General features: G+C 45.3%; 2 protein-coding genes across 2 annotated transcripts; both read left to right on the plus strand.

Moving 5' to 3' along the window:
- Positions 1 to 5,278: 5,278 nt before the first annotated feature.
- LOC120942560 (olfactory receptor 1496-like) lies at positions 5,279 to 6,398 on the plus strand. Its single transcript, XM_040355537.1, has one exon. The coding sequence runs from the start codon at positions 5,322 to 5,324 to the stop codon at positions 6,279 to 6,281; it is 960 nt and encodes a 319-aa protein (XP_040211471.1). The 5' UTR covers positions 5,279 to 5,321; the 3' UTR covers positions 6,282 to 6,398.
- A 17,551-nt stretch (positions 6,399 to 23,949) lies between these two features.
- On the plus strand, positions 23,950 to 24,913 carry LOC120942832 (olfactory receptor 1496-like). Its single transcript, XM_040355757.1, has one exon. It carries the CDS (start codon positions 23,950 to 23,952, stop codon positions 24,907 to 24,909), a length of 960 nt encoding a protein of 319 aa, XP_040211691.1. The 3' UTR covers positions 24,910 to 24,913.
- The last annotated feature ends 589 nt before the right edge of the window (positions 24,914 to 25,502 follow it).

Genomic DNA, 25,502 nt, shown 5'->3' on the forward strand with positions numbered 1-25,502 from the left:
ATACGCTGTCGTAAGTCCAAATGTGTGCCATCGTATCTATACGCGTATTCTGGAAATCAGATACGCCTGAATTTTGCCAAGATACGACCGACGTAAGTCTCCAACGCCGTCGTATATTGGGTGCATATTTACGCTGGCCGCAAGGGGCGCTTCCGTAGATTTACGCGTCGAATATGTAAATGAGCTAGATACGCCGATTCAGGAATGTACTTGCCCCCGTCGCAGTAAGCTACGCCGTTTACGTAAGGCGTACGTCCGGCGTAAGTTTATCCCTCATAAAGCAGGGGTAAGTCATGTTAAGGTATGGACGTTGGGAAACATCGGAACAGCCGTCAAATTTTACGTCATTTACGTAAGTCGTACGTGAATAGGGCTGGGCGTAGGTTACGTTCACGTCGTATGAATAGACCCGGCGTATCTTAGGGAGTAAATTTGACGTGATACTGAGCATGCGCGCGCAAGCGCCGTTCGTTCGGCCTTGCATTTACATGGGGTCACGCTTCATTAGAATACAACACGCCCACTGCCTTGCTACTTTGAATTACGCGGGCTTACGCCGGCCCATTTACGTTACGCCGGCGTAAATATGGGACCAAGTGCTTTGTGAATACTCAGCTTGCCTCTCAATGTTACGTCGCCTTAGCGCATATGAGATTCGCTACGCCTATGTAAAGATGCGCCGATCTCTCTGAATCCGGCTCATAATATATATATATTTACGTTTTTAACAATGTGTTTTACATCTAAATAATGTTTAAATTGAAATTAATTAAACACATTTTAAATATTGTTTTATACATTATATTTAATAATATATTTTTTTATATTTGCTCTAAAAAAACTCAATTAAGGAATATAAAAATACAGTTTATAGTATACAGTTTTGGTTTGTGGTGCAGGTAAAAGATGATGATCAGTCTAAGGTTACTATTAACTTATTAATACCATAGATTCTATTTTTTTCTAGATTTTTTTTCTCCTAAGCTATATTTTCTTTATTTGACCAATTAATATCTCTCTAATGATTATTGTAACTTGTTTACCAAAGGGACCATCAGCTGTAGAATACACACAAGGCATTTCTGTCCCATAGAGACAAATTACATCTAATTATTTCACACACTTTGAAGGTATATCTACTCGCTCCCACCTGTTGCATGCAATTTAGATTAAAACAATGATCATAATTTGCTGTTGGAGATGCACATTTTTTTCCGTCTGCTGAAGAATACATTATTTGTAGTAATACGTTGCTGCCACCTTTCAATTTGTATAACTCCTGAATTTGGTTTCTTAAAAAGAATCCTAATCTGAAGGATTTACAAATTGTTGTTGGTAAGTGTTAGATAAGAACCTTGCACACATCTCAGCCATTCCTGTATAAAGAAAAAATATATATTTTTCCTCAAATAACCATATTGACCATTTTCTATTCACATTTTTAATACCTAATTTGTGATCGTTATTCTATGTGTGCGTCTGTGTGAATGGATTTTTTATTTTTATACATATGTATTACACTTTCTTTTGTTTTTTTTTAATCTTCAGTCACGATTGTGGGAGGCACCAGGACTTGTGAAGTGGGAAAATGTAATTAAATAAAAATAAATTTTAACTTGCATAACAAAACTAAAAACAGTATTGCCTTTGTAATCTTGACCACTGCCATTGGGTGTGAGATAGAGCAGATACAATGCTTCTATTGGTCACATTTCAGAAGATTATATGGTGGATGTCCCTGCATTAATCTGAGGGTTTATTATAGTCAAGCCACGTACACACAGCCAGGAATCCCGTCAGGAACAAAAACGGGATTCCTGGCAAGCTTTTCTTGCAAAGCCGTGCATACAGACGGCCATTCAAAAAACCACCGTTCTTTTGAATGGCAAGAACGCGGTGACGTCATCGACTAAGACGAGCCGGCGCTCATCACATTCGATACTGTCGCTGCCATCTTGTTACACCCCACACTATGCCTTGTATAATGCTACCGAAGGCTTATCGAGCATGCACAGGTTTACCTTCGAATTGGTAAGCATACAGAAGGCCGGTTTTCTCAGCAGGAAACACTCTGCCAGGAAACCCGACGAGAAAACAGAGAGCCGGGTTCTTTTTTTTCCCGTCGGGATTCCCAGCTGTTTTCCTGATGGGAAAACTGCTAGGGAGCATACACACGGCCGGGATTCCCGGCCAAATGCTTTTCCTGTCGTGTGTAGGAGGCTTAAGATATTTTTTTTTTTTTTAGCTTAAAAAGCCTTTAGATAATTTTGCAGCTAGTCCAATTGCATCATATTAATTATTATTAATTCATTTTCAATGACTTGTTTGTAATATTTCCCCATGACTTTACCATTAAAATCAACAACACAACCATTGGTCCCCCCACACATGCAAGGCTCCTGGGTGTAATCCTCGACCTCTCCTTTAGCCCTCACATCCAATCATGTGGCTAAATCCTGCCGCCTTAACCTCCGCAACATCTCTAGAATTCAACCTTTCCTGACTAATGACACCACAAAGCAACTTATTCACTCCTTGATTATTTCCCGCCAGTTTTTAATTAAACATTTTAAAATTATTTTAAATGTTTAAATTATAGTTACAATTAGTTTTTTAAATAATATTTAACCTCTTGCAGCTCAAGCTAATTCTGGCACACTCCTCTCCAAAAAATCATAATTTCTTTAATGGAAAATTACTCAGAACCCCCAAACATTCTACACACTATCTCACAAAATGAGTACACTCCTCCCATTTTTGTAAATCTTTTCTTGTATCTTTTCATGTGACAACACTGAAGAAATTAAACTTTGTATCTACAATGTTGTGTAGTGAGTGTACAGCTTGTATAACAGTGTAAATTTGCTGTCCCCTCAAAATAACTCAACACACAGCCATTAATGTCTAAACTGCTGGCAACAAAAGTGAGTACACCCCTAACTGAAAATTTCCAAATTAGGCCCAAAGTGTAAATATTTTGGGTGGTCACCATTATTTTCCAGCACTGCCTTAACCCTCTTGGGCATGGAGGTCACCAGAGCTTCACAGGTTGCCACTGGAGTCCTCTTCCACTACTCCATGATGACATCACAGAGCTGGTGGATGTTAGAGACCTTGCGCTCCTCCACCTTCCATTTGAGGATGCCCTACAGATGCTCAATAGGGTTTAGGTCTGGAGACATGCTTGGCCAGTCCATCACCTTTACCCTCAGCTTCTTTAGCATGACAGTGGTGGTCTTGGAGGTGTGTTTGGGGTGGTAATCATGTTGAAATACTGTCCTGCGGTCCAGTCTCTGAAGGGAGGGGATAATGCTCTGCTTCAGTATGTCACAGTACATGTTGGCATTCATGGTTCCCTCAATGATCTGTAGCTCCCCTGTGCCGGCAGCACTCATGCAGCCCCAGACCATGACACTCTCACCAGTGGCCAGCTGTCAACGCTAATAGGGATTCCACCCATTCTTCCTTTTCGGGTCCATAGGCTCTGGCTGTATGTGGGGTTGGAGCTGCAATGACATCATTCTCCTGCATTTGCGTGGAAGCCCTCAGCTCTGGCACGGAGCTCTGAAGGTGTGAAACGGTATGCCGGATCTTCAGAGCGCATGTGATGATAACATCACCGGCTGCATCCAGTGTGAATATTTTTTAAACACCGCAAGTTTAGCATTTGTTCAATTTACCTACAGATAAGCCTTTTTATAGGGTTACCTGTATGTACAAGAGCAAACAATGAGTTTACTACCGCTTTAATGTCATTGATTTGACGTGAATTTGAGATTTGGGAAATACCTCAAATTATCTTTACCAAAATATTCAGGGCAATAACTTTGCATCAGGATATAGAAATTTTACAGAAAGACCTGAACAAAATAATGAAGTGGGCAACTACAAGGCAAATGGGGTTTAATATGCAGAAATGTAAGATAATGCACTTGGGGGCTAAAAATATGAATGCAAACTACTCACCAGGGGAAGAACCTATGTGGGAGCCAGGATAGAGAAATATCTGGGGGTCCTAGTAGATGACAGACTGAGCAATAGCATGCAATGTCAAGCTGCAGCTACCAAAGCCGGGAGAATATTAGCATGCATAAAAAAGGGGATATACTCCAGAGATAAAACTATAATCCTATCACTTTATAAAACTCTAGTTCGGCCACGTTTGGAATATTCTGTCCAGTTCTCATCACCAGTCCTCAGAAGGGATGTGCTGGAGTTGGAGAGAGTCCAAAGAAGGGCAACTAAATTAATAAGGGGACTGGAGGACATCGATTACGAGGAACGACTACAAGCACTAAATGTATTCTCACTGAAGAAGAGATGCCTGAGAAGGGACATGATAGTGATTTACAAATACCTCAATGGTGATCCCTGAGTAGGAAAAAAGCAGACTGGAGAGGAATGTAAACTGGGAGGGGCTGGAGGAGACCCTTTCTCCTGATTTCTGCATAGGTGTCACTGCTACAAGACACCACAAAGTCAAAGACACAGTGAGTAACACTACCTTAGATTATAGTTGCAATTAAAAGTCCCCACTACAGTTCACAGATCAGCAGATGACCTTGATCAAGAGCACCCAAGTTGGCCGATCAGAACTCCCCCCAGCACTGTCACTGATCCCATTCCCCCTACGCCCCCCCCCCCCCAAGGTGTAAGAGAAGGAATAAAAATAGAGAATACATGGAAGGGAGTGGAGAAGAGGGGGAGGAACAAAGAAAAATTAAGAAAAGGAATAAAAGAAAGAACACGAAAGAGGGCTAGAGAGATGGATGGGGGGGGGGGGGGGGAAGAAATTAGGAAGGAGAGAGATAAAAGGGAAATAAAGGAGAATAAAGAGAAAGAGTGGTACATTCCAAAATGGGTTGTAATACTGTACGAGTGAAAGGGAGCGCTAAATTTCTGTGGGTTAGGGGCACAAATTACTTGTCTTGCCTTGGGTGCTGACAACCCACTCTACAAAATGTTAGGCGTCCCCACACTGTTACTGTTAGGGGTCCCCACAACTTGGGAAATGTTATCAAGGGGTCACTAGAAAGGTTGAGAACCACTGATCTAGTGGGATTGATTTACTAAAACTGGAGAGTTCAAAATCTGGTGCAGTTGTGCATGATAGCCAATCAGCTTTTAACTTTAACTTGTTCAAGTAAGCTTTGCCTAAAAAAAAGATGGAAACTGATTGGTTTCTTTGCAGAGCTGCACCAGATTTTGCACTCTCCGGGGTTATTAAATCAACTCCATTGCATTTTGCACCTGGCCAACCATTCAATTTGTGGAACTCAGGAAAAATCGCAAATCAATTATCTTGTGTTTATTTTGTAGGCATGGAAGAATTTATTGCCCAACAATTTCTGGAAGTACAGAACAAGTCAGCAATAAATAATGTCTTCATTGTTGGGTTGAGGATCCACCAAAGCTTCAGACTTGTCTTTTTCAGCCTGTTCACGGTCACCTATGCTGTGACATTGACTTGCAACCTCTTGATCATCTTGTTGGTGTTTTTCTCTAAACTTTCTGGTTCTCCTATGTATGTGCTCCTCTCCAACCTCTCACTGTCGGAGATCTTGCTCACCACCAACATTGTGCCCCCCATGCTCCATATCTTACTTAGAAACGGCACTTATTTTTCTCTTATTGGCTGTCTCACACAGTTTTTCTTATTTGGTGTGTTTCTCGTTACGGAATGTTTCCTCCTCTCAGCAATGTCTTATGATAGATATCTGGCCATCTGCAAACCTCTTCATTACGCAATGATTATGGGTCCCGGGTTGTGTATTTGCCTGACCCTTGCCTGCTGGGCCATGTCAACTCTACTCATGTCCATTGCTTTAAGTTTTGTGGCAACTTTGGATTTTTGTAAAAACAATATTATTGACCATTTCTATTGTGACGTTATTCCAATATTGCAGCTGTCTTGTTCTGACACTTCCACCGTTGAAATGGTTGTGTCTTACCTTTCATCTGCAGCCACTATGTTCCCTCTCCTTGTGATCATATCTACTTATGGGTTTATCATCCGAGCCATCGCTAGAATCTCATCATCCAAGGGAAAGAAGAAAGCCTTCTCCACCTGCAGCTCCCACCTGGGAGTTGTCTCTACATATTATACCACCATGATTTTGGTCTATGTGGTTCCATCCGGTCATTCTGTGATAATGAACAAAGTCCTATCACTGCTCTACACGGTGGTCACCCCACTAATGAACCCTTTTATTTACACCCTGAGAAACCAAGAGATCAATGCAGCTATAAGACAAACCTTGTCATCCATAACCAGATCCTGAACAATTGTTAGTCCATTTAAAGGTAAATTGGACAGAGTATCCAAACCTCATTTAACCCCTTCATGTCGACTGTACGCAAATATGTGTCCCTGCTGGACTGGGCTTTTCCCCATGTCTCCCTTGGTGTGATTCCAGCACAGACACCAGGGTCTCACCGAGAGCCCAGACCCACTCTAATGATCGGGACATGGAACATTCGATTCCAGGTCTCCTGATTGCTGGGATAGCCTCCGATTGGCTATCACAGTGATCAGTTACTGTGAAGCCCATCCCTGTGTTTCCTGGCTCTGCAAATGGACGAGAGAGATACATTGTATCACTATCTGTCCTTGCAGAGATAGAAAAAAAATTAATCATAATAATAATAATTGGAAAATAAATAAATAACTAGATCAAGGTTTGATCTAGGTCAGTGCCAGGGTTAGTTTTTGGGTCAAGCTCAGGGTTAAAAGTCAAAGGTCAAGGTCAGTATTTTTTGTACAGGATTTTTTTTTTATTAGTATCAGAGTCAGTTAGTGTCAGTGGGCCGGATTCAGAAAAGAGATACGCCAGTGTATCTCCTGATACGCCGTCGTATCTATGTGCCTGATTCATAGAATCAGGTTACACATAGATATCCCTAAGATCCGACAGGTGTAAGTGACTTACACCGTCGGATCTTAGGCTACAATCTCACGCTGGCCGCTAGGTGGCGCTTCCGTTTGTATACGCGAGGAATATGCAAATGAGGAGTTACGCCGATTCAGAAACGAACGACCACCCGGCGCTTTTTTTTTACGTCGTTTGCGTTTTCCGCCGTATAGTTACCCCTGCTATATGAGGGGTATGTGCGGCGTATCCTATGTTAAGTATGGCCGTCGTTCCCGCACCGAGTTTTGAATTTTTTATGTCGTTTGCATAAGTCGTGCGCGAATACGGATGGACGTAATTTACGTTCATGTCGAAACAAATGACGTCCTAGGGATGTCATTTAGAGCAATGCACGCTGGGAAATTTTACGGACGGCGCATGCGCAGTTCGTTCGGCGTGGGGACGCGCCTGATTTAAATTTTACACGCCCCCTACCTGAGGAATTTGAATTCCGCCGGGGGATTTACGATACGCCGCCACAAGTTTACAGGCAAGTGCTTTCTGAATAAAACACTTGCCTCAAAAACTTGTGGTGGCGTAACGTAAATGAGATAGGTTACGCGGATCTAAAGATCCGCTCACCTATCTGAATCTGGCCTAGTATGTTTTAAGTAGGATTAAAAAAAAAGGAAAATGTGCACTATTGTTTCTGGGCTGTACAACAAACAAACAAAACTACCCGTAGGCACGAAGGGGTTAAATATGGTGATGCCCTCTTATATTTAAATTATAAAACAAACAGGCTTATTCAAATCAATAAAGCAAAACCATAGTGCATCAACCAATATCAACAAAGTAAAACCTCAACAAAGGATTGAGTTATGTTTTTAGGGAGCAGAATATCTGGGACTGTATTTCATTCTGTTGCCAGTAGACATGCGAACACTGAAATATTTTGTTTCGGAATTTTGTTTTTGTCTGAAAAATACATTTATTTAGTTACTCCCGAAATTAGTTTTTATTTATTTTGTTTCGTAAAAAAATGCATTAGTCCGAAAATCTGAATAAAGGTTGAATCTGTCATTGAAGGCTTATGGTGTCTGTTGAATGTTCTAAGAAGATTCGACGGAGCAGCTAAACTGTACGATGCCGCGATTGTACATTTCCGGATCGAATGCTCCGCCCACAAGCTATAGTAGAATTCTAATGTTGTATGACACCAGTAATAATTATATTTATTATTTATTATTACTAATCAACCAACATTAGAATTCTTCTATAAACTAAGGACGGAGCATTTGACTATAAATGTCCGCTCGTCGCGACTGCTTCGTTCGAATCTTCATGTCGAATCTTTTCTCTCTATGTCGAATCTTTTCTCTCTATGTCAAATCTTTTCTCTCTATGTAGAACAATCTTGGACTAATAGAGTAAAGGTTAGGCACATTCAACCGCAGGTTCGATAGACACAGATCGCTATTGTCACCGTCATGTCCAATCTTCTGTCTATCTATATCCAACTGTTGTCGCAACAAAACAAAAATAAAGCATTTTTTATGTCGGATCTTTTGGATTTTGGATTCTGTGTGTTTGTTATCGTTTGTTAAAACGAATCCCCAAAATTCGGACGAAAACAAATGTACATGTCTAGTTGCCAGACCTTGAAAGCAAATGTACCTGTGTCCAGGTCCTGATAGTGGGGAACCAGACTGTTTTCATTCCCTAATAGTAAGGCATCTGGTTTGACCTCATGATAGATCCCTTATACCCCTACTTACATTGAGGGTGCACCTCTTATGGGTTATTAATACTCCTTAAAGGGGTTGTAAAGGTAAAAAATGTTTTCCCTAAATAGCTTCCTTTACCGTAGTGCAGTCCTCCTTCATTTACCTCATCCTTCCATTTTGCATTTAAATGTCCTTATTTCTTCTGAGAAATCCTCACTTCCTGTTCTTCTGTCTGTAACTCCACACAGTAATGCAAGGCTTTCTCCCTGGTGTGGAGAAAGCCTCTTGAGGGGGGAGGGGGCAATCAGGCAAGTCAGGACACTGTCTACTTTGCAGATAGAGAAAGGAGCTGTGTGTTAGTGGGGGTCCTGACACTCCTGCTCGCCCCCTCCCATCATGCCCTGGGAATGTGATGTCACAAAGGTTGAGGTCGCAGGGTGGCATCAGCCGGTGACCACGCCCAATGCCTATATAAGTCAATGCACGCCACTCAGACGGCATAACAGCCGGAGAGCTTGTCGTGTCAACATCGCTGGAAGAGAAGAAGGAAGAAGGCACCGGAGAGAAGCCCTGGGCTCCCCGGAGGAGACAGGCAGAAGAGGGAACAGAGAAGAAAGCCCTGGGCTCCGCGGAGGAGACAGGCAGAAGAGGGAACAGAGAAGAAAGCAGAAAGAAAGCCCTGGGCTCCGCGGAGGAGACAGGCAGAAGAGGCAACGACAAGACAGCAGAGAAAAGACCAAGGGAGTTGGCGCACCCCCGGCAGAAAACGAGGAAGACCGGGGCCCCGGTGGAAGGCACCAGAGAAGACCAAGGGAAGGCGCCCTCCCCTGGCAGAAATTGGCGAAGCCCGGATGCCCCCCCTAATGTAAAAGAGCCTAAAGGGGTTGGGGGCCCCGGCGGAAGGCACCGAAGAAGACCAGGGGTATGGCGCCCCCCGGCAGAAAACGGCGAAGGCCAGGGCCCCGGCGGTAGAGAGAAGACCGGGCCTACACCCCCCCTTCTAAAAGAGCTTAAAGAAGAAAGGGGGGGGCCCCGGAGCTGACTCATAAATTATTTTAAAAACCTGTGTTGTGTTTTTTTTTACTTTACATTTTTCCCACAGGTGAATGGGTAGGGGAAAGATGTACCCCATACTCATTCACATAGGGTGGGGGCCGGCATCTGGGGGCCCCCTTATTAAAGGGGGCTCCCAGATTCTGATAAGCCCCCCGCCCGCATACCCCGACAACCAGCGGCAAGGGTTGTCAGGAAGAGGCTCTTGTCCCTATCGACATGGGGACAAGAGTGCTTTGGGGTGGGGGGGCAGCGCCCCCCTCCCCCAAAGCACACACTCCCCCATGTTGAGGGCATGCGGTCTGGTACGGCTCAGGAGGGGGGCCGCTCGCTCATCCCCACCCCCATTCCTGTCCGGCCAGACTGCGTGCTTGGGATAAGGGCTTGGTCTGGGGGGAACCCAAGCTGGTTTTCGGCGTGGGTTTAACCCCTTACGTTCCAGACCAAGCCTAAGAGCCTGGTATGCACCTGAAGGGGAACTCGCGTCGTTTTTTTGTTTGAAATTTGGCGCGGAGTTCCCCTTCATGGTCAGCGCAGGCTGAAAACAGTTCGGCCTTTCACGTGCGCCGACTCAATCAGTGCAAAGGCTGCTACACCGCTTGGTATTTACCAAGATTTTCCCGGCGTAGTGAGACGGCATGCGTGAAAGGACGTATTTGCCCCACACGCATGCGCAGTATGCAAATAAACCTCCTGGAGGTTTATTCCTACTTGCGGCATACGGCGCTCGATTTCACAAAAACCAAACCCCTTCTATCTACATTTCTAAATGCCGTACGCCAGGTCTATAGGGGTGCACCATGCGCCCTCTCCTGGACGTACTAGGCATTATAGTAAATAGAGAAATACACTGCACTGGCAGCGTATTTCTTTAGTAAATGACAAAACGGCTTTTACTCCTGGCTTTGCTCCATGAGTCATGGAGCAAAGGCTTGGTAAATCAGCCCCACAGTGACACTTTTGGGGACCAGGGACACTAATACAGTGATCAGTTCTAAAAATATACACTGTCACTGTACTAATGACACTGACAGGGATGGGGTTAACATCAGGGGCGATCAACGGGTTCCAGTCATGTTCCTCCACCCCAAAACTCGCTCATCCATGTCTTTATGGACCTTGCTTTGTGCACTGGTGCTCAGTCATGTTGGAACAGGAAGGGGCCGTCCCCAAACTGTTCTCACAAAGTGACACAAATTTCCCCAGACTCGCTCATCCATGTCTTTATGGACCTTGCTTTGTGCACTGTAGGGATGAGCTCCGCGTTCGATTCGAACGTATGTTCGACTCGAACATCGGTCGTTCGATCGTTCGTCGAAACTCGAACAAAACGGGTCGTTCGCGCCAAATTCGAGTGACGCAAAACGTCCCATAATTCACTGGGGCGTTGAGCGCTGATGATTGGCCAAGCATGCTGTATGTCCCGCATGCTTGGCCAATCACAGCGCTCAAAAAACGAAGAGCCATAATTGGCCAAAGCCAGGGTGGCTTTGGCCAATTATGGCTCAGGGGGATTAGTACACGCCCCCCACTATAAAAGGCAGCCTGCACGGCTGCCTAGTGTAGTGTGTTGGCGGTTCTAGAGAAGATCAGTCAGTCAGACAGAGAGAGATAGAGAGATAGAGACACAGTGTCTTAACCAGATAGATAGATAGATAGATAGATAGATAGATAGATAGATAGATAGATAGATAGATAGATAGATAGATAGATAGATAGATAGATAGATAGATAGATAGATAGATAGAGTAGGAAGTGTAGTCAGTATAGTTAAAAGTACAGTTTGTAGAGAATATATTCACATCCTTAGGCGTTGTCAATATATTTATAAACTGTACAGCTCAGCTAGTTTATCTATCAGGCAGGAGATTGTTCTACATGCAGCGCTCTAACGTGTTGTATTGCCTGCATTAGGGATTTACTTTAAATATAATTATTCTGTGTTATTTAACGTGTGCTAGTTAATTGCACACACAGACGCATTACCTGTTACTGCACGTGTGCAATTTATTTGCACAGAAGCGCAGTCGCTGTTAATGCAACTGGGCTATTGAATTGCACAGAAACGCAGTCGCTATTACTGCGTGCGTGCTGTTTAATAGCAACTAAAGGCAGTTGGTGTCACTGCGTGTGTGCTGTTAAATCGCATTTGAACGCAGTCGCTATTACTGCGTGCGTGCTGTTTAATAGCAACTAAAGGCAGTTGGTGTCACTGCGTGCGTGCTGTTAAATCGCATTTGACCGCAGTCGCTATTACTGCGTGCGTGCTGTTTAATAGCAACTAAAGGCAGTTGGTGTCACTGCGTGCGTGCTGTTAAATCGCATTTGACCGCAGTCGCTATTACTGCGTGCGTGCTGTTTAATAGCAACTAAAGGCAGTTGGTGTCACTGCGTGCGTGCTGTTAAATCGCATTTGACCGCAGTCGCTATTACTGCGTGCGTGCTGTTTAATAGCAACTAAAGGCAGTTGGTGTCACTGCGTGCGTGCTGTTAAATCGCATTTGACCGCAGTCGCTATTACTGCGTGCGTGCTGTTTAATAGCAACTAAAGGCAGTTGGTGTCACTGCGTGCGTGCTGTTAAATCGCATTTGACCGCAGTCGCTATTACTGCGTGCGTGCTGTTTAATAGCAACTAAAGGCAGTTGGTGTCACTGCGTGCGTGCTGTTAAATCGCATTTGACCGCAGTCGCTATTACTGCGTGCGTGCTGTTTAATAGCAACTAAAGGCAGTTGGTGTCACTGCGTGCGTGCTGTTAAATCGCATTTGACCGCAGTCGCTATTACTGCGTGCGTGCTGTTTAATAGCAACTAAAGGCAGTTGGTGTCACTGCGTGCGTGCTGTTAAATCGCATTTGACCGCAGTCGCTATTACTGCGTGCGTGCTGTTTAATAGCAACTAAAGGCAGTTGGTGTCACTGCGTGCGTGCTGTTAAATCGCATTTGACCGCAGTCGCTATTACTGCGTGCGTGCTGTTTAATAGCAACTAAAGGCAGTTGGTGTCACTGCGTGCGTGCTGTTAAATCGCATTTGACCGCAGTCGCTATTACTGCGTGCGTGCTGTTTAATAGCAACTAAAGGCAGTTGGTGTCACTGCGTGCGTGGTGTTAAATCGCATTTGACCGCAGTCGCTATTACTGCGTGCGTGCTGTTTAATAGCAACTAAAGGCAGTTGGTGTCACTGCGTGCGTGCTGTTAAATCGCATTTGACCGCAGTCGCTATTACTGCGTGCGTGCTGTTTAATAGCAACTAAAGGCAGTTGGTGTCACTGCGTGCGTGGTGTTAAATCGCATTTGACCGCAGTCGCTATTACTGCGTGCGTGCTGTTTAATAGCAACTAAAGGCAGTTGGTGTCACTGCGTGCGTGCTGTTAAATCGCATTTGACCGCAGTCGCTATTACTGCGTGCGTGCTGTTTAATAGCAACTAAAGGCAGTTGGTGTCACTGCGTGCGTGGTGTTAAATCGCATTTGACCGCAGTCGCTATTACTGCGTGTGTGCTGTTTAATAGCAACTAAAGGCAGTTGGTGTCACTGCGTGCGTGCTGTTAAATCGCATTTGACCGCAGTCGCTATTACTGCGTGCGTGCTGTTTAATAGCAACTAAAGGCAGTTGGTGTCACTGCGTGCGTGCTGTTAAATCGCATTTGACCGCAGTCGCTATTACTGCGTGCGTGCTGTTTAATAGCAACTAAAGGCAGTTGGTGTCACTGCGTGCGTGCTGTTAAATCGCATTTGACCGCAGTCGCTATTACTGCGTGCGTGCTGTTTAATAGCAACTAAAGGCAGTTGGTGTCACTGCGTGCGTGGTGTTAAATCGCATTTGACCGCAGTCGCTATTACTGCGTGCGTGCTGTTTAATAGCAACTAAAGGCAGTTGGTGTCACTGCGTGCGTGGTGTTAAATCGCATTTGACCGCAGTCGCTATTACTGCGTGCGTGCTGTTTAATAGCAACTAAAGGCAGTTGGTGTCACTGCGTGCGTGCTGTTAAATCGCATTTGACCGCAGTCGCTATTACTGCGTGCGTGCTGTTTAATAGCAACTAAAGGCAGTTGGTGTCACTGCGTGCGTGCTGTTAAATCGCATTTGACCGCAGTCGCTATTACTGCGTGCGTGCTGTTTAATAGCAACTAAAGGCAGTTGGTGTCACTGCGTGCTGTTAAATCGCATTTGACCGCAGTCGCTATTACTGCGTGCGTGCTGTTTAATAGCAACTAAAGGCAGTTGGTGTCACTGCGTGCGTGCTGTTAAATCGCATTTGACCGCAGTCGCTATTACTGCGTGCGTGCTGTTTAATAGCAACTAAAGGCAGTTGGTGTCACTGCGGCTATTTTGTTACTTTACACTTGAGCCAAGTCGCTCTTACTGTGTGGTTGCTGTTTAATACCATCTGAAAGCAGTTGGTGTGACAGCGACTATTTTGTTACTTTACACTTGAACCAAGTCGCTCTTACTGTGTGATTGCTGTTTAATACCATCTGAACGCAGTCGGTGTGACAGCGACTATTTTGTTACTTTACACTTGAGCCAAGTCGCTCTTACTGTGTGGTTGCTGTTTAATACCATCTGAACGCAGTTGGTGTGACAGCGACTATTTTGTTACTTTACACTTGAACCAAGTCGCTCTTACTGTGTGATTGCTGTTTAATACCATCTGAACGCAGTCGGTGTGACAGCGACTATTTTGTTACATAACACCTGAACGCATAACTATGGCTGGAAGGACAAAGAGAGGCAGAGAGTCACGAGGGCAAGCAGGCTCTGCATCTAGAGGTAACGCTGGTGATGGATGTGGTGCATCCTCTTCAGCACGTGGCCGTGGCCGCTCGTCCTTCTTTTCGGGAGCTGGCCGTGTTGAGCCTCAACATGCTGAGAAATTAGTTAACTGGATGACCAAGCCGTCCTCATCCTCCTCATCCTCTCTCACACAGACTGATTATAGTTTGTCTGGCAAAGCAGCTGCCAAGGCGTCCTCTACCCTCTGCACAATGGGATCACACAATCCTTCCCTAGTCCCACCGTGTCCTCCTGAGGAGTCCCCCGAACTGTTTCAACACAGTGTTGGGTACATGCTAGCTGAAGATGCACAGCGTTTTGAAGACTCCGATGACGGAACACTGATAGAGGAAGGCATTGATGTGAGCCCAGGGAGAGGGGGTGGCCGAGAGGGACAACAATCTGGGAGTGATGTTCCCCCAGCTGGAGCATACTGCCAGGTTGTCGCCAGTGATGATGAGGAGGGAGGGGATGATGAGGTCATTGACTCTACCTGGGTGCCTGGTAGGAGAGAGGAGGAGGAGGAAGAGGACGAGGCACAGGCACATCTTCAAAGAGGCAGGAAGCCCTCCAGGGGTCAGCTTAAGGGCAGTACACCAACTGCATTACGTGGCGCTGCTGTGTCTCAACGGTACAGCAAAAGTTCTTTGGTGTGGGCCTTTTTTGAAACCTGTCCATCAGATGCTACCTTTGCTGTTTGCAACATATGTCTCAAGCGTATCTCGCGTGGCCAAAACATCACCCGCTTGGGCACCACATGCTTGTCCAGACATATGTCGACCTGCCATGCAGCTCGTTGGCAGGCATACCAGAAAGACCCACACCAAAGACCAAAGCGGTCCTCCCCTTGCCCTTCTGTGACCTCAAACCCCACTAGACCCCTAGTCCTCTCTGCAGCCTGCACCGAAGGTGTAGAAATAGGTGTGTCACAACGTAGTAGTGGTAGTACATCCGGCCAATCTACTGATATTACCAGACAAATTTCCCTGCCCCAGCTGCTGCAGCGCCGAAAGAAGTACGCTCCCAGCCATCCACATGCCCAGCGGTTGAATGCTAGCTTAGCAAAATTGCTAGCACTTCAACTGCTACCTTTTCAGTTGGTAGATTCTGCCCCCTTCCGTGAGTTTGTGGAATGTGCAGTACCTCAGTGGCAAGTACCCAAACGCCACTTTTTTTCACGGAAGGCGATTCCGGCTCTCTACCGGCATGTGGAAGGCAATGTCCATACCTCGCTGGACAGGGCGGTCAGTGGTAAGGTGCATCTTACCGCTGACTCATGGTCCAGCAGGCATGGACAGGGACGTTACCTGTCTTTTACGGCCCATTGGGTGACTCTGCTGGCAGCTGGGAAGGGCGCAGGTCAAGGCACAGTAGTTTTGGAGGTTGTTCCACCACCACGCCTCCAAAACACTACAACTGCTTGTGACACACCTCTCTCCTCCACCCCCTCCTCTTCTTCTTCCTCTGTGGCCTCTTCCTGTGGTGATGTTGGCTCAGAACCAGCCGTGCTCCGTAGGCGTACGACGGGCTACGCAGGAATGCAGGCCAAGAGATGCCATGCGGTCCTAGAGCTGGTGTGCTTGGGAGACAGGAGCCACACTGGGGAAGAGGTTCTTTCAGCTCTGCAGGGGCAGGCTCAGAGGTGGTTGACGCCACGCCAGCTGAAGCGATAATGGCACCAACCTCCTCTCTGCCCTGCGACGTGGAAAACTCACCCATGTGCCCTGTTTTGCGCATGTTCTCAATTTGGTGGTGCAGCGGTTCTTGGGCAGGTACCCTGGCTTACAGGATGTCCTGAGGCAGGCCAGGAAAGTCTGTGTGCATTTCCGGAGGTCATATAATGCCACTGCTCGGCTGACAGACCTCCAGAGGGAATACAACCTGCCCAAGAACCGCCTAATCTGTGACATGCCCACCAGATGGAACTCTACGTTGGCCATGCTGCAGCGGCTGCACACGCAGCAGAGGGCCATCAATGAGTACCTGTGCCAATATGGCAGCAGAACTGGCTCAGGGGAGCTTGGGTTTTTTTCACCACGCCAGTGGGCCTTGATCAGGGATGCATGCACTGTCCTGTCACCATTTGAGGAGGCCACGAGGATGGTGAGCAGTGACAGTGCATGCATCAGTGAGACTGTCCCGCTTATTCACATGTTGGAGCACACCCTACGTGGAATAATGGACAGGGCCCTTGAGGCAGAACAGAGGGAGGAAGAGGAGGACTTCCTTACCTCTCAAGGCCCCCTTTATCCAGACACTGTTCCTGCTTGCCCACCTGGAACACAGGAAGAGGAGGAGGAGGATGAGGAAGAGGAGGAGGAGGAGGATTGTATCAGCAGCATGGAGGTGGAGCCTAGCACTCAGCATCAACAGCAGCAGTCTTCAAGGGATCATTTACAGTCCCAAGGAACACGTGGACTTTTACGTGGCTGGGATGAGGTGGCTGAGGATCCTGTCGTCCTCAGTGACCCAGAGGACTGTGCCCCGAATGCCTCTGCAAACCTACGCTGCATGGCCTCCCTGATTCTGCAAAGCCTGCGTAAGGATCCTCGTGTACGTGCTATCAAGGAGAGGGATCATTACTGGCTGGCAACTCTCCTTGATCCACGTTACAAGAGTAAGGTAACGGATCTTATGTTGCCATCGCAGAGGGAGCAGAAGATGAAACTACTGCGGGAGGCCTTGCAGAAGGGTCTGTGCAATGCGTTCCCAGAACCGGGGGGATTACCAAAACCTGGCCCTGGACAACGTCTTGCTGAGGCTTCGGTGAGTCAGAGAAGGAGCGGTGGAGAAGGTGGCCGTCTGACCGATGCGTTCAGACAATTTTTTAATCCGCAGCCCCAAGGTCTGACCGGTTCCAGCAACCATCGCCAGCGTCTGGTTTACATGGTCCGGGAATACCTAGCGGCAAGATCCGACTTGGACACCTTCCCCACGGAAAATCCTCTGGCTTACTGGGTCTTGAGGATGGATCACTGGCCAGAGCTTGCACAGTACGCAATTGAGCTACTGGCTTGCCCTGCATCCAGTGTTCTTTCAGAACGTACATTCAGTGCTGCTGGAGGCTTTGTGACCGATCACAGGGTACGCCTCTCCACCGACTCTGTTGATCGACTGACCTTCATCAAAATGAATCAGGCTTGGATCAACACCGGCTACCAAGCACCTGATGCTGATGTTACTGAATAAGAATTTTGTGTTGAAATATCAGATCCCTTTGAGACTGCTGATGCTGAGTGACTGTCCTGTTGTGCTGCTGATGGAATATCCTTCTCCTCCTCACTTTTCATGCTGTTAGCTAGTAAGAAATTTTGTTTTTCTGTGCTCCGCCACCAGTGCCTAAGGCCTAATTTTTCTGCCCCTGTTTAACAGGGGCGCCTAATAACAATTTTTGATGCAATACTTTGCACGTGGCCTAAGGCCTAATTTTTGTGCCCCTGTGTAACAGGGGCGTCTAATAACAATTTTTGATGCAATACTTTGCACGTGGCCTAAGGCCTAATTTTTGTGCCCCTGTGTAACAGGGGCGTCTAATAACAATTTTTGATGCAATACTTTGCACGTGGCCTAAGGCCTAATTTTTGTGCCCCTGTGTAACAGGGGCGTCTAATAACAATTTTTGATGCAATACTTTGCACGTGGCCTAAGGCCTAATTTTTGTGCCCCTGTGTAACAGGGGCGTCTAATAACAATTTTTGATGCAATACTTTGCACGTGGCCTAAGGCCTAATTTTTGTGCCCCTGTGTAACAGGGGCGTCTAATAACAATTTTTGATGCAATACTTTGCACGTGGCCTAAGGCCTAATTTTTGTGCCCCTGTGTAACAGGGGCGTCTAATAACAATTTTTGATGCAATACTTTGCACGTGGCTCCTTGTTGCGCTCCAATTACAGATATTGGGAGGGGTTGCAGTGTTATGTTGCGCCTACGGACACATTTTTATGCCCCTGTGTAACAAGGGCGCCTAATAACAATTTTTGATGCAATACTTTGCACGTGGCTCCTTGTTGCGCTCCAATTACAGATATTGGGAGGGGTTGCAGTGTTATGTTGCGCCTACGGACACATTTTTATGCCCCTGTGTAACAAGGGCGCCTAATAACAATTTTTGATGCAATACTTTGCACGTGGCTCTTTGTTGCGCTACAATTACAGTATGTTTGAGGGGTGCCCTTTTTTCTACAATTTTGCTTTCCCAAAAAGATAATGCCACCCCCCCACCACCCCTAAAATAATCGAGATATTGTTCCCACACAGCACGTGCGCAACCAGTATTAAATTACTTTGTTCTTATAATAATTTAATGTTGTGCAGGGACATTTCTAAACATGTGCCACTACTAGAGACACACAGCAGGTGTGATATTTGAAGGAATTTTTCATTTTTTTTTTTTCACTTTAAACATCATTAAAATCGCTGCTCCGCAAAAACGTCCGTTTTTAAAATATTTTTTTCGATTGATACATGTTCCCTGGGGCAAGACCCGGGTTCTGAAAGACGTTTACCAACATTAAATTGAATATTGGTCTTTAAAATGATCGTTTTTGAATTCGAACGTTCGAGTCCCATAGACTTCAATGGGGTTCTAAATGTTCGCGCGAACCCGCGGTCTGTTCGAACGTTCTGATGCGAACCGAACCCGGGTATGTTCGGCTCATCCCTAGTGCACTGGTGTGCAGATATGTTGGGACAGGAAGGGTCCCCAAACTGTTCCCACAAGTTGGGAGCATAAAATTGTCCAAAATATCTTGGTATGCTGAGGCCTTAAGAGTTCCCTTCACTGGAACTAAGGGGCCAAGCCAAACCCCTGAAAAACAACCCCACACCATAATCCCTCCTTCACCAAACTTTACACTTTCTCCCGGCAACCACCAAAACCCAGATACATCCATCAGATTGCCAGACAGAGAAGCGTGATTCATCACTCCAGAGATCACGTCCCCTCTGCTCTAGAGTCCAGTGGCGACGTTCTTTGCACCACTGCAACCAATGATTTGCATTGCACTTGGTGATGTAAGACTTGGATGTAGCTGCTCAGCCATGGAAACCCCATTCCATGAAGCTCTCTACACACTGTGGTTGTGCTGATCTGAAGGCCACATGAAGTTTGGAGGTCTGTAGCTATTGACAGTTGGCGACTTCTGCGCACTGTGAGCTTCAGCATGCGCTGACCCCGCTCTGTCATTTTACCTGCCCTAAAACTCTGTGGCTGAGTTGCTGTTGTTCCCAGTTGCTTCCACTTTGTTATAATACCACAAACAGGTGACCGTGGAATATTTAGTAGCAAGGAAATTTCATGGATGGACAGGTGGCCACCTATCTCGGTACCACGCTTGAACTCACTGAGCTCCTGAGAGCGCCCTGTTCTGTCACAAATGGTTGGTCTGCATGCCGAGGTGCTGATTTTATAGGATTAAGCACCTTCTTATAGAGTGAAACGCGTCAGGCAGCTTTTCCTGTTTTCTGTAACATGAAGTGACTGTATTGGATTTCATCTGCCACGTACCATATCAATAAAGATGCCTTTAAAGGTGTGCGGCCATCCAGGATTTTTTCTTCCTTCCTTGCTGATTTTATACACCTGTGGACATGGAAGTGATTGGAACTCCTGAATCCAATGATTTGGAGGGGTGTCCCAATACTTTTGGCAATATACTGTATATTGCATCATAGTAATACAATAGATACTATGTTCTCTCTTTTCCTTTCAGTTAGATATTTTCTCTTTATTAGATTAATTGTTATCTCCCCAAATACCTATTAGAAGATGTTTATCTGAGGGATCCGGAGTGAAATCCACACGGGGCCTTTCTGTTCTGCGGAGAACATTTACATCAGATCCCAGAGTCATTCCTCACACCTTGAAAGTATATCTACCGGCTCAGACTTCACATGTGCATTTCATTTCCTGAATGGGAATTATCCGACCGCTACAAGAAGAAACACATTTTCTCCATATTGAAGAACACAATATTCTCATCAGTGTGAAATTGTATCTTTTATTTATTTTATTTCCCAGCTTCTTAATTATACTGTCGCTGGTTAGTGTTTTATACATCTGATCAGTTAAATGTATGTATATATATACAGTACAGACCAAAAGTTTGGACACCCCTTCTCATTTAAAGAGTTTTCTTTATTTTCATGACTATGAAAATTGTAGATTCACACTGAAGGCATGAAAACTATGAAGTAACACATGTGGAATTATACATAACAAAAAAGTGTGAAACAACTGAAAATATATTTCATATTCTAGGTTCTTCAATGTAGCCACCTTTTGCTTTGATTACTGCTTGGCACACTCTTGGCATTCTCTTGATGAGCTTCAAGAGGTAATCACCTGGCGCAGCGCCCCATCACTCTCCTTCTTGGTCACATAGCCCTTCCCCCGCCTGGAGGTGTGTTTGGGGTCATTGTCCTATTGAAAAATAAATGATGGTCCAACTAAACGCAAACCGGATGGAATAGCATGCCGCTGCAAGATGCTGTGGTAGCCATGCTGGTTCAGTATGCCTTCAATTTTGAATAAATCCCCAACAGTGTCACCAGCAAAGCACCCCCACACCATCACACCTCCTCCTCCATGCTTCACGGTGGGAACCAGGCATGTAGAGTCCATCCGTTCACCTTTTCTGCGTCGCACAAAGACACGGGGATTGGAACCAAAGATCTCAAGTTTGGACTCATCAGACCAAAGCACAGATTTCCACTGGTCTAATGTCCATCCCTTGTGTTCTTTATCCCAAACAAGTCTCTTCTGCTTGTTGCCTTTCTTTAGCAGTGGTTTCCTAGCAGATATTCTACCATGAAGGCCGGATTCACACCGTCTCCTCTTACCAGTTCTAGAGATGTGTCTGCTGCAAAAGGTGGAAGAACCTAGAATATGAAATATATTTTCAGTTGTGTCACACTTTTTTGTTATGTATAATTCCACATGTGTTCCTTCATAGTTTTCATGCCTTCAGTGTGACTCTACAATTTTCATAGTCATGAAAATAAAGAAAACTCTTGGAATGAGAAGGTGTGTCCAAACTTTTGGTCTGTACTGTATATATATATATATATATATATATATATATATATATATATATATATATATATATATTGCTCTTCCAGACATGCACTCAGCGGATAACGGTAATGTTATCCTACAATTCATTATTTTATTTTTGTATTTTTATTTATTTATATTTAAAAAAAACAAAAAAAAAAAAAAATTTTAATTCTTACTTCAAAACCATTATAGTTCTGGGGGCCCCAACAACTTACAATGTTGTAGTTCAGACCTAAAGTGTGTGTCAAGAAAAATAAAATAAAAAAATCTTTAACCCTTCAAATGGTCTGCAATACAAAAAAATTATATCTTGCTCTTCCTGACATACACTTAGCTGACAACGGTGATGTTATCCTACATATATTTTTATTTTTATTCTTATATATATATATATATAAATATATATATATATATATATATATATATATATATATATATATATATATATATATTTTTTTTTTTTAATTCTTACTTCAAAACCATTATAGTTCTTACAATGTTGCAGTTCAGACCTAAGGTGTGTGTCAAGAAAAAAAATAAATAGAAAATCTTTAACCCTTCAAATGGTCTGCAATACAAAAAAAATATATATCTCTTGCTCTTCCAGACATACACTCAGCGGACTACAGTATTTAAGTGAACTGGAATCAATAGGGCAAGCAATAGTCTCAGCCCTGTCCATATTTTTTATTTTTTTTATTATAGATCACCTCCCCTTATTTCCACAAAATGACAGAAGGTGTTGTTTTAGTCCAAAGATGAGATCTGGGGGTGACTGAATGCCATCAGAATAGAGGGAACCCAGTTAGCGTGCATGCGCGTTAGACATCACCGTACGGGGAAATGTTAATTTCTCCTCAACCGTGTAGGTTTAGGAGATATTTCCAGCACCTATAGGTAAGCCTTAAGCCTCATACGAACGAACGGGATTCCCATAGGTAAAAATTCTGCCGGGAAACCCGAGGGGAAAACCGAGAACCCGCTCTGTAACTTTTTTCCCCTACACACAACTGGGTTTCCCGACAGGAAAACTGCCATGAGAGCTTTGGTCGGGAATCCCGGCCGTGTGTATGCTCCACCCCAGTGTTTCCCATAGGAAAACTGCTGGGTTAAAAACCTCCAGGAATTCCGGCGGGAAAAAAGAGAGCTGGTTCTCTTTTTTTTCCCGGTAGTTTTTCTGTCGGGAAAACTGCGATGGAGCATACACACGGGCAGTTTTCCCGGCCAAAAGCTCTCATGACGGTTTCCCCAACAGGAAAACAGGTCGAGTGTACGAGGCTTTAATCTAGGCTTACCTGTAGGTGAAAGTGGTCTGTAAAGCCCCGTACACTCGATCGGAATTTCCGATGGAAAAAGTCAGACAAACTTTTTCCATCGGTAATTCCGACCGTGTGTGTGCCCCATCAGACTTTTTTTTCGAGGAATTCCGTCGGAGTTTAGATAGAGAACCTGTTCTCTTTTACTCCGATGTGAGTTTGGCCGGGCAAAAGCCCGATCGTTTGTTTTACAACCACTTAAATTTTTATTTTTTCCCATGACCATTAGATTATATGATGTACCGTATTTATCGGCGTATACCGCGCACTTTTTTCCCCTTAAAATCAGGGGAAAATCGTGGGTGCGCAATATACGCCGATACTGCTGTTCCCGGGCGCCGCTGAAATAGACCGAGCAGAGCCGATCGTACTGCGCACTCGACTAGGCTCAGCCACACTCGGCTCCGCCCGCAGCCACACGAGAGGAGCCGAGACAAGCCGAGAGGAGCCGAGCGCCGCAGTCTAGAGCCGAGCCAAGTGTACTGTGCACTCGGCTAGGCTCGGCCACGCTCGGCTCCGCCCGCAGCCACACGAGAGGAGCCGAGACAAGCCGAGAGGAGCCGAGCGCCGCAGCCTAGAGCCGAGCCAAGTGTACTGCGCACTCGGCTAGGCTCGGCCACGCTCGGCTCCGCCCACAGCCACACGAGAGGAGCCGAGAGAAGCCGAGAGGAGCCGAACACACAGGAAATCTGGCTCCTCTCGGCTCGGCAAAGGCACCAAATCCAAAAACGGACACCCACAAGGCTGGACGGACCCTGCGAGGAAGCCGCAGACGGACACCTCCAAAGCCGCAGACGGACACCCACAAGGCTGGACGGACCCCGCGCAAGGCCGCCGAAGGATGCCAGACAAGGCCACCGATGGACGCAGGGCAAAAATTATTATTTTTTTCCTTAAACTACCTTATACGCCGGCGCGGTGTATACCCCGATAAATACGGTATTGCATGAATTGTTCCTACTAATAAATGACATTTATATACCGTATACAATATCTGATATCAATGACATCCCTCCTTTAAAGTCACACTTTTTTCTTGCCTGTTTTTATATAGGTACATTGAGGATGGAGGTTTGTCCCTGCGGTTGTGCCAGGTCACATTCTCTATGTTGCTCAGATCAGTAATAAATAAGTTAACCGAAAAATTTGTTTTTTCATTTATTGAAGACATGGAAGAATTTAGACTCCAACGCTGGCCGGACAATCAGAACGCGTCATTGGTTATTAAGTTCTTTGTTGTCGGGTTCAGGATCCACCAAAGCTACAGACTTGCCCTCTTCCACTTGTTCACGGTCACCTACGCTATGACTGTAACTTGCAACCTCTTGATCATCTTGTTGGTGTTTTTCTCTAAACTTTCTCGTTCTCCTATGTATGTGCTCCTCTCCAACCTGTCACTGTCGGAGATCTTGGTCACCACCACCACTGTGCCCCCCATGCTCCACATCTTACTTAGAAACGGCACTTATTTTTCTCTTATTGGCTGTCTCTCACAGTTTTTCTTATTTGGTGTGTTTCTAGGCACAGAAAGTTTTCTCCTCTCCACAATGTCCTATGATAGATATCTGGCCATCTGCAAACCTCTTCATTACACACTGATTATGGGTTCTGGATTGTGTGGTTGTCTGATCCTTGTCTGCTGGGCCATGTCAGCCCTAATTATGTCCATTGCTTTAAGTTTTGTGGCAACTTTGAGTTTTTGTAGAGACAACATTATTGATCATTTCTATTGTGACGTTATTCCAATATTGAAGGTGTCTTGTTCTGACACTTCCACCATTGAAATGGTTGTGTCTTCTCTTTCACCTGCACCCACTGTGTTCCCTCTCCTTGTGATCATATCTACTTACGGGTTTATCATCCAAGCCATCACTAGGATCTCATCATCCAAGGGAAAGGAGAAAGCCTTCTCCACCTGTAGCTCCCACCTGGGAGTCGTGTCTACATATTATACCACCATAATGTTGGTCTATATGGTTCCATCTGGTCATTCTGTGATAAGGAACAAAAGTCTATCCCTGCTTTATATGGTGATCACCCCACTAATGAACCCCTTTATTTACACCCTGAGAAACCAAGAGATTAATGCAGCTCTAAGACAAATCTTGACAGCCATATCCAGACCCTAAAGCCCCATACACACGACCAGGAAAACTGCAGGGAGAGATTTTGGCCGGGAAAACAGGACGTGTGTAACAGGAAAACTGCCAAGAATCCCGACGGGAAAATAGAGAACCTGCTCCTATGGGGAAACACTGCGAGGGAGCATACACACGGCCGTGATTCCCAGCCAGAGCTCTCCCTGCAGTTTTCCTGATGGGAAACCCGGCCGCGTGTACACGGGGAAACTTACCGAGCAGGTTCTCGGTTTTCCCGTCGGGATTCCCGGCAGACTTTATACCGCCGGGAATCCTGGTCGTGTGTATAGGGCTTAAAAGTTGTTAGTCAATTTAAAGGGGAATTAGATCAACCCTTATCGAAAGGATAAGTTCACTTTTTGTAACATGTTATATGTTACACACATGAAAAATCAATGAAATAATGAAAATGCGTTGTTTGGAATAAAAAATAAATAAAAAAACAAAGTTTGTAAAAAAACATAATTTATAAATGACGATCCTACGGGGTAAAATGACCGCACCAGCCAAGCAGACTCTGGCTGGAAAAAGCGCCCAGAGGCGATTCAGTTCGCATGAGTTGCGCTATACAAGTCATTCATTCA

This window comes from Rana temporaria, chromosome 6 (assembly GCF_905171775.1).
Source record: "Rana temporaria chromosome 6, aRanTem1.1, whole genome shotgun sequence".
NCBI classification, from domain to species: Eukaryota; Metazoa; Chordata; class Amphibia; order Anura; family Ranidae; genus Rana; species Rana temporaria.

Excerpts from the sequence above, each read along its gene's own strand:
- LOC120942560 (XM_040355537.1), top strand. The coding sequence starts at position 5,322 with ATGGAAGAATTTATTGCCCAACAATTTCTGGAAGTACAGAACAAGTCA.
- LOC120942832 (XM_040355757.1), top strand. The coding sequence starts at position 23,950 with ATGGAAGAATTTAGACTCCAACGCTGGCCGGACAATCAGAACGCGTCA.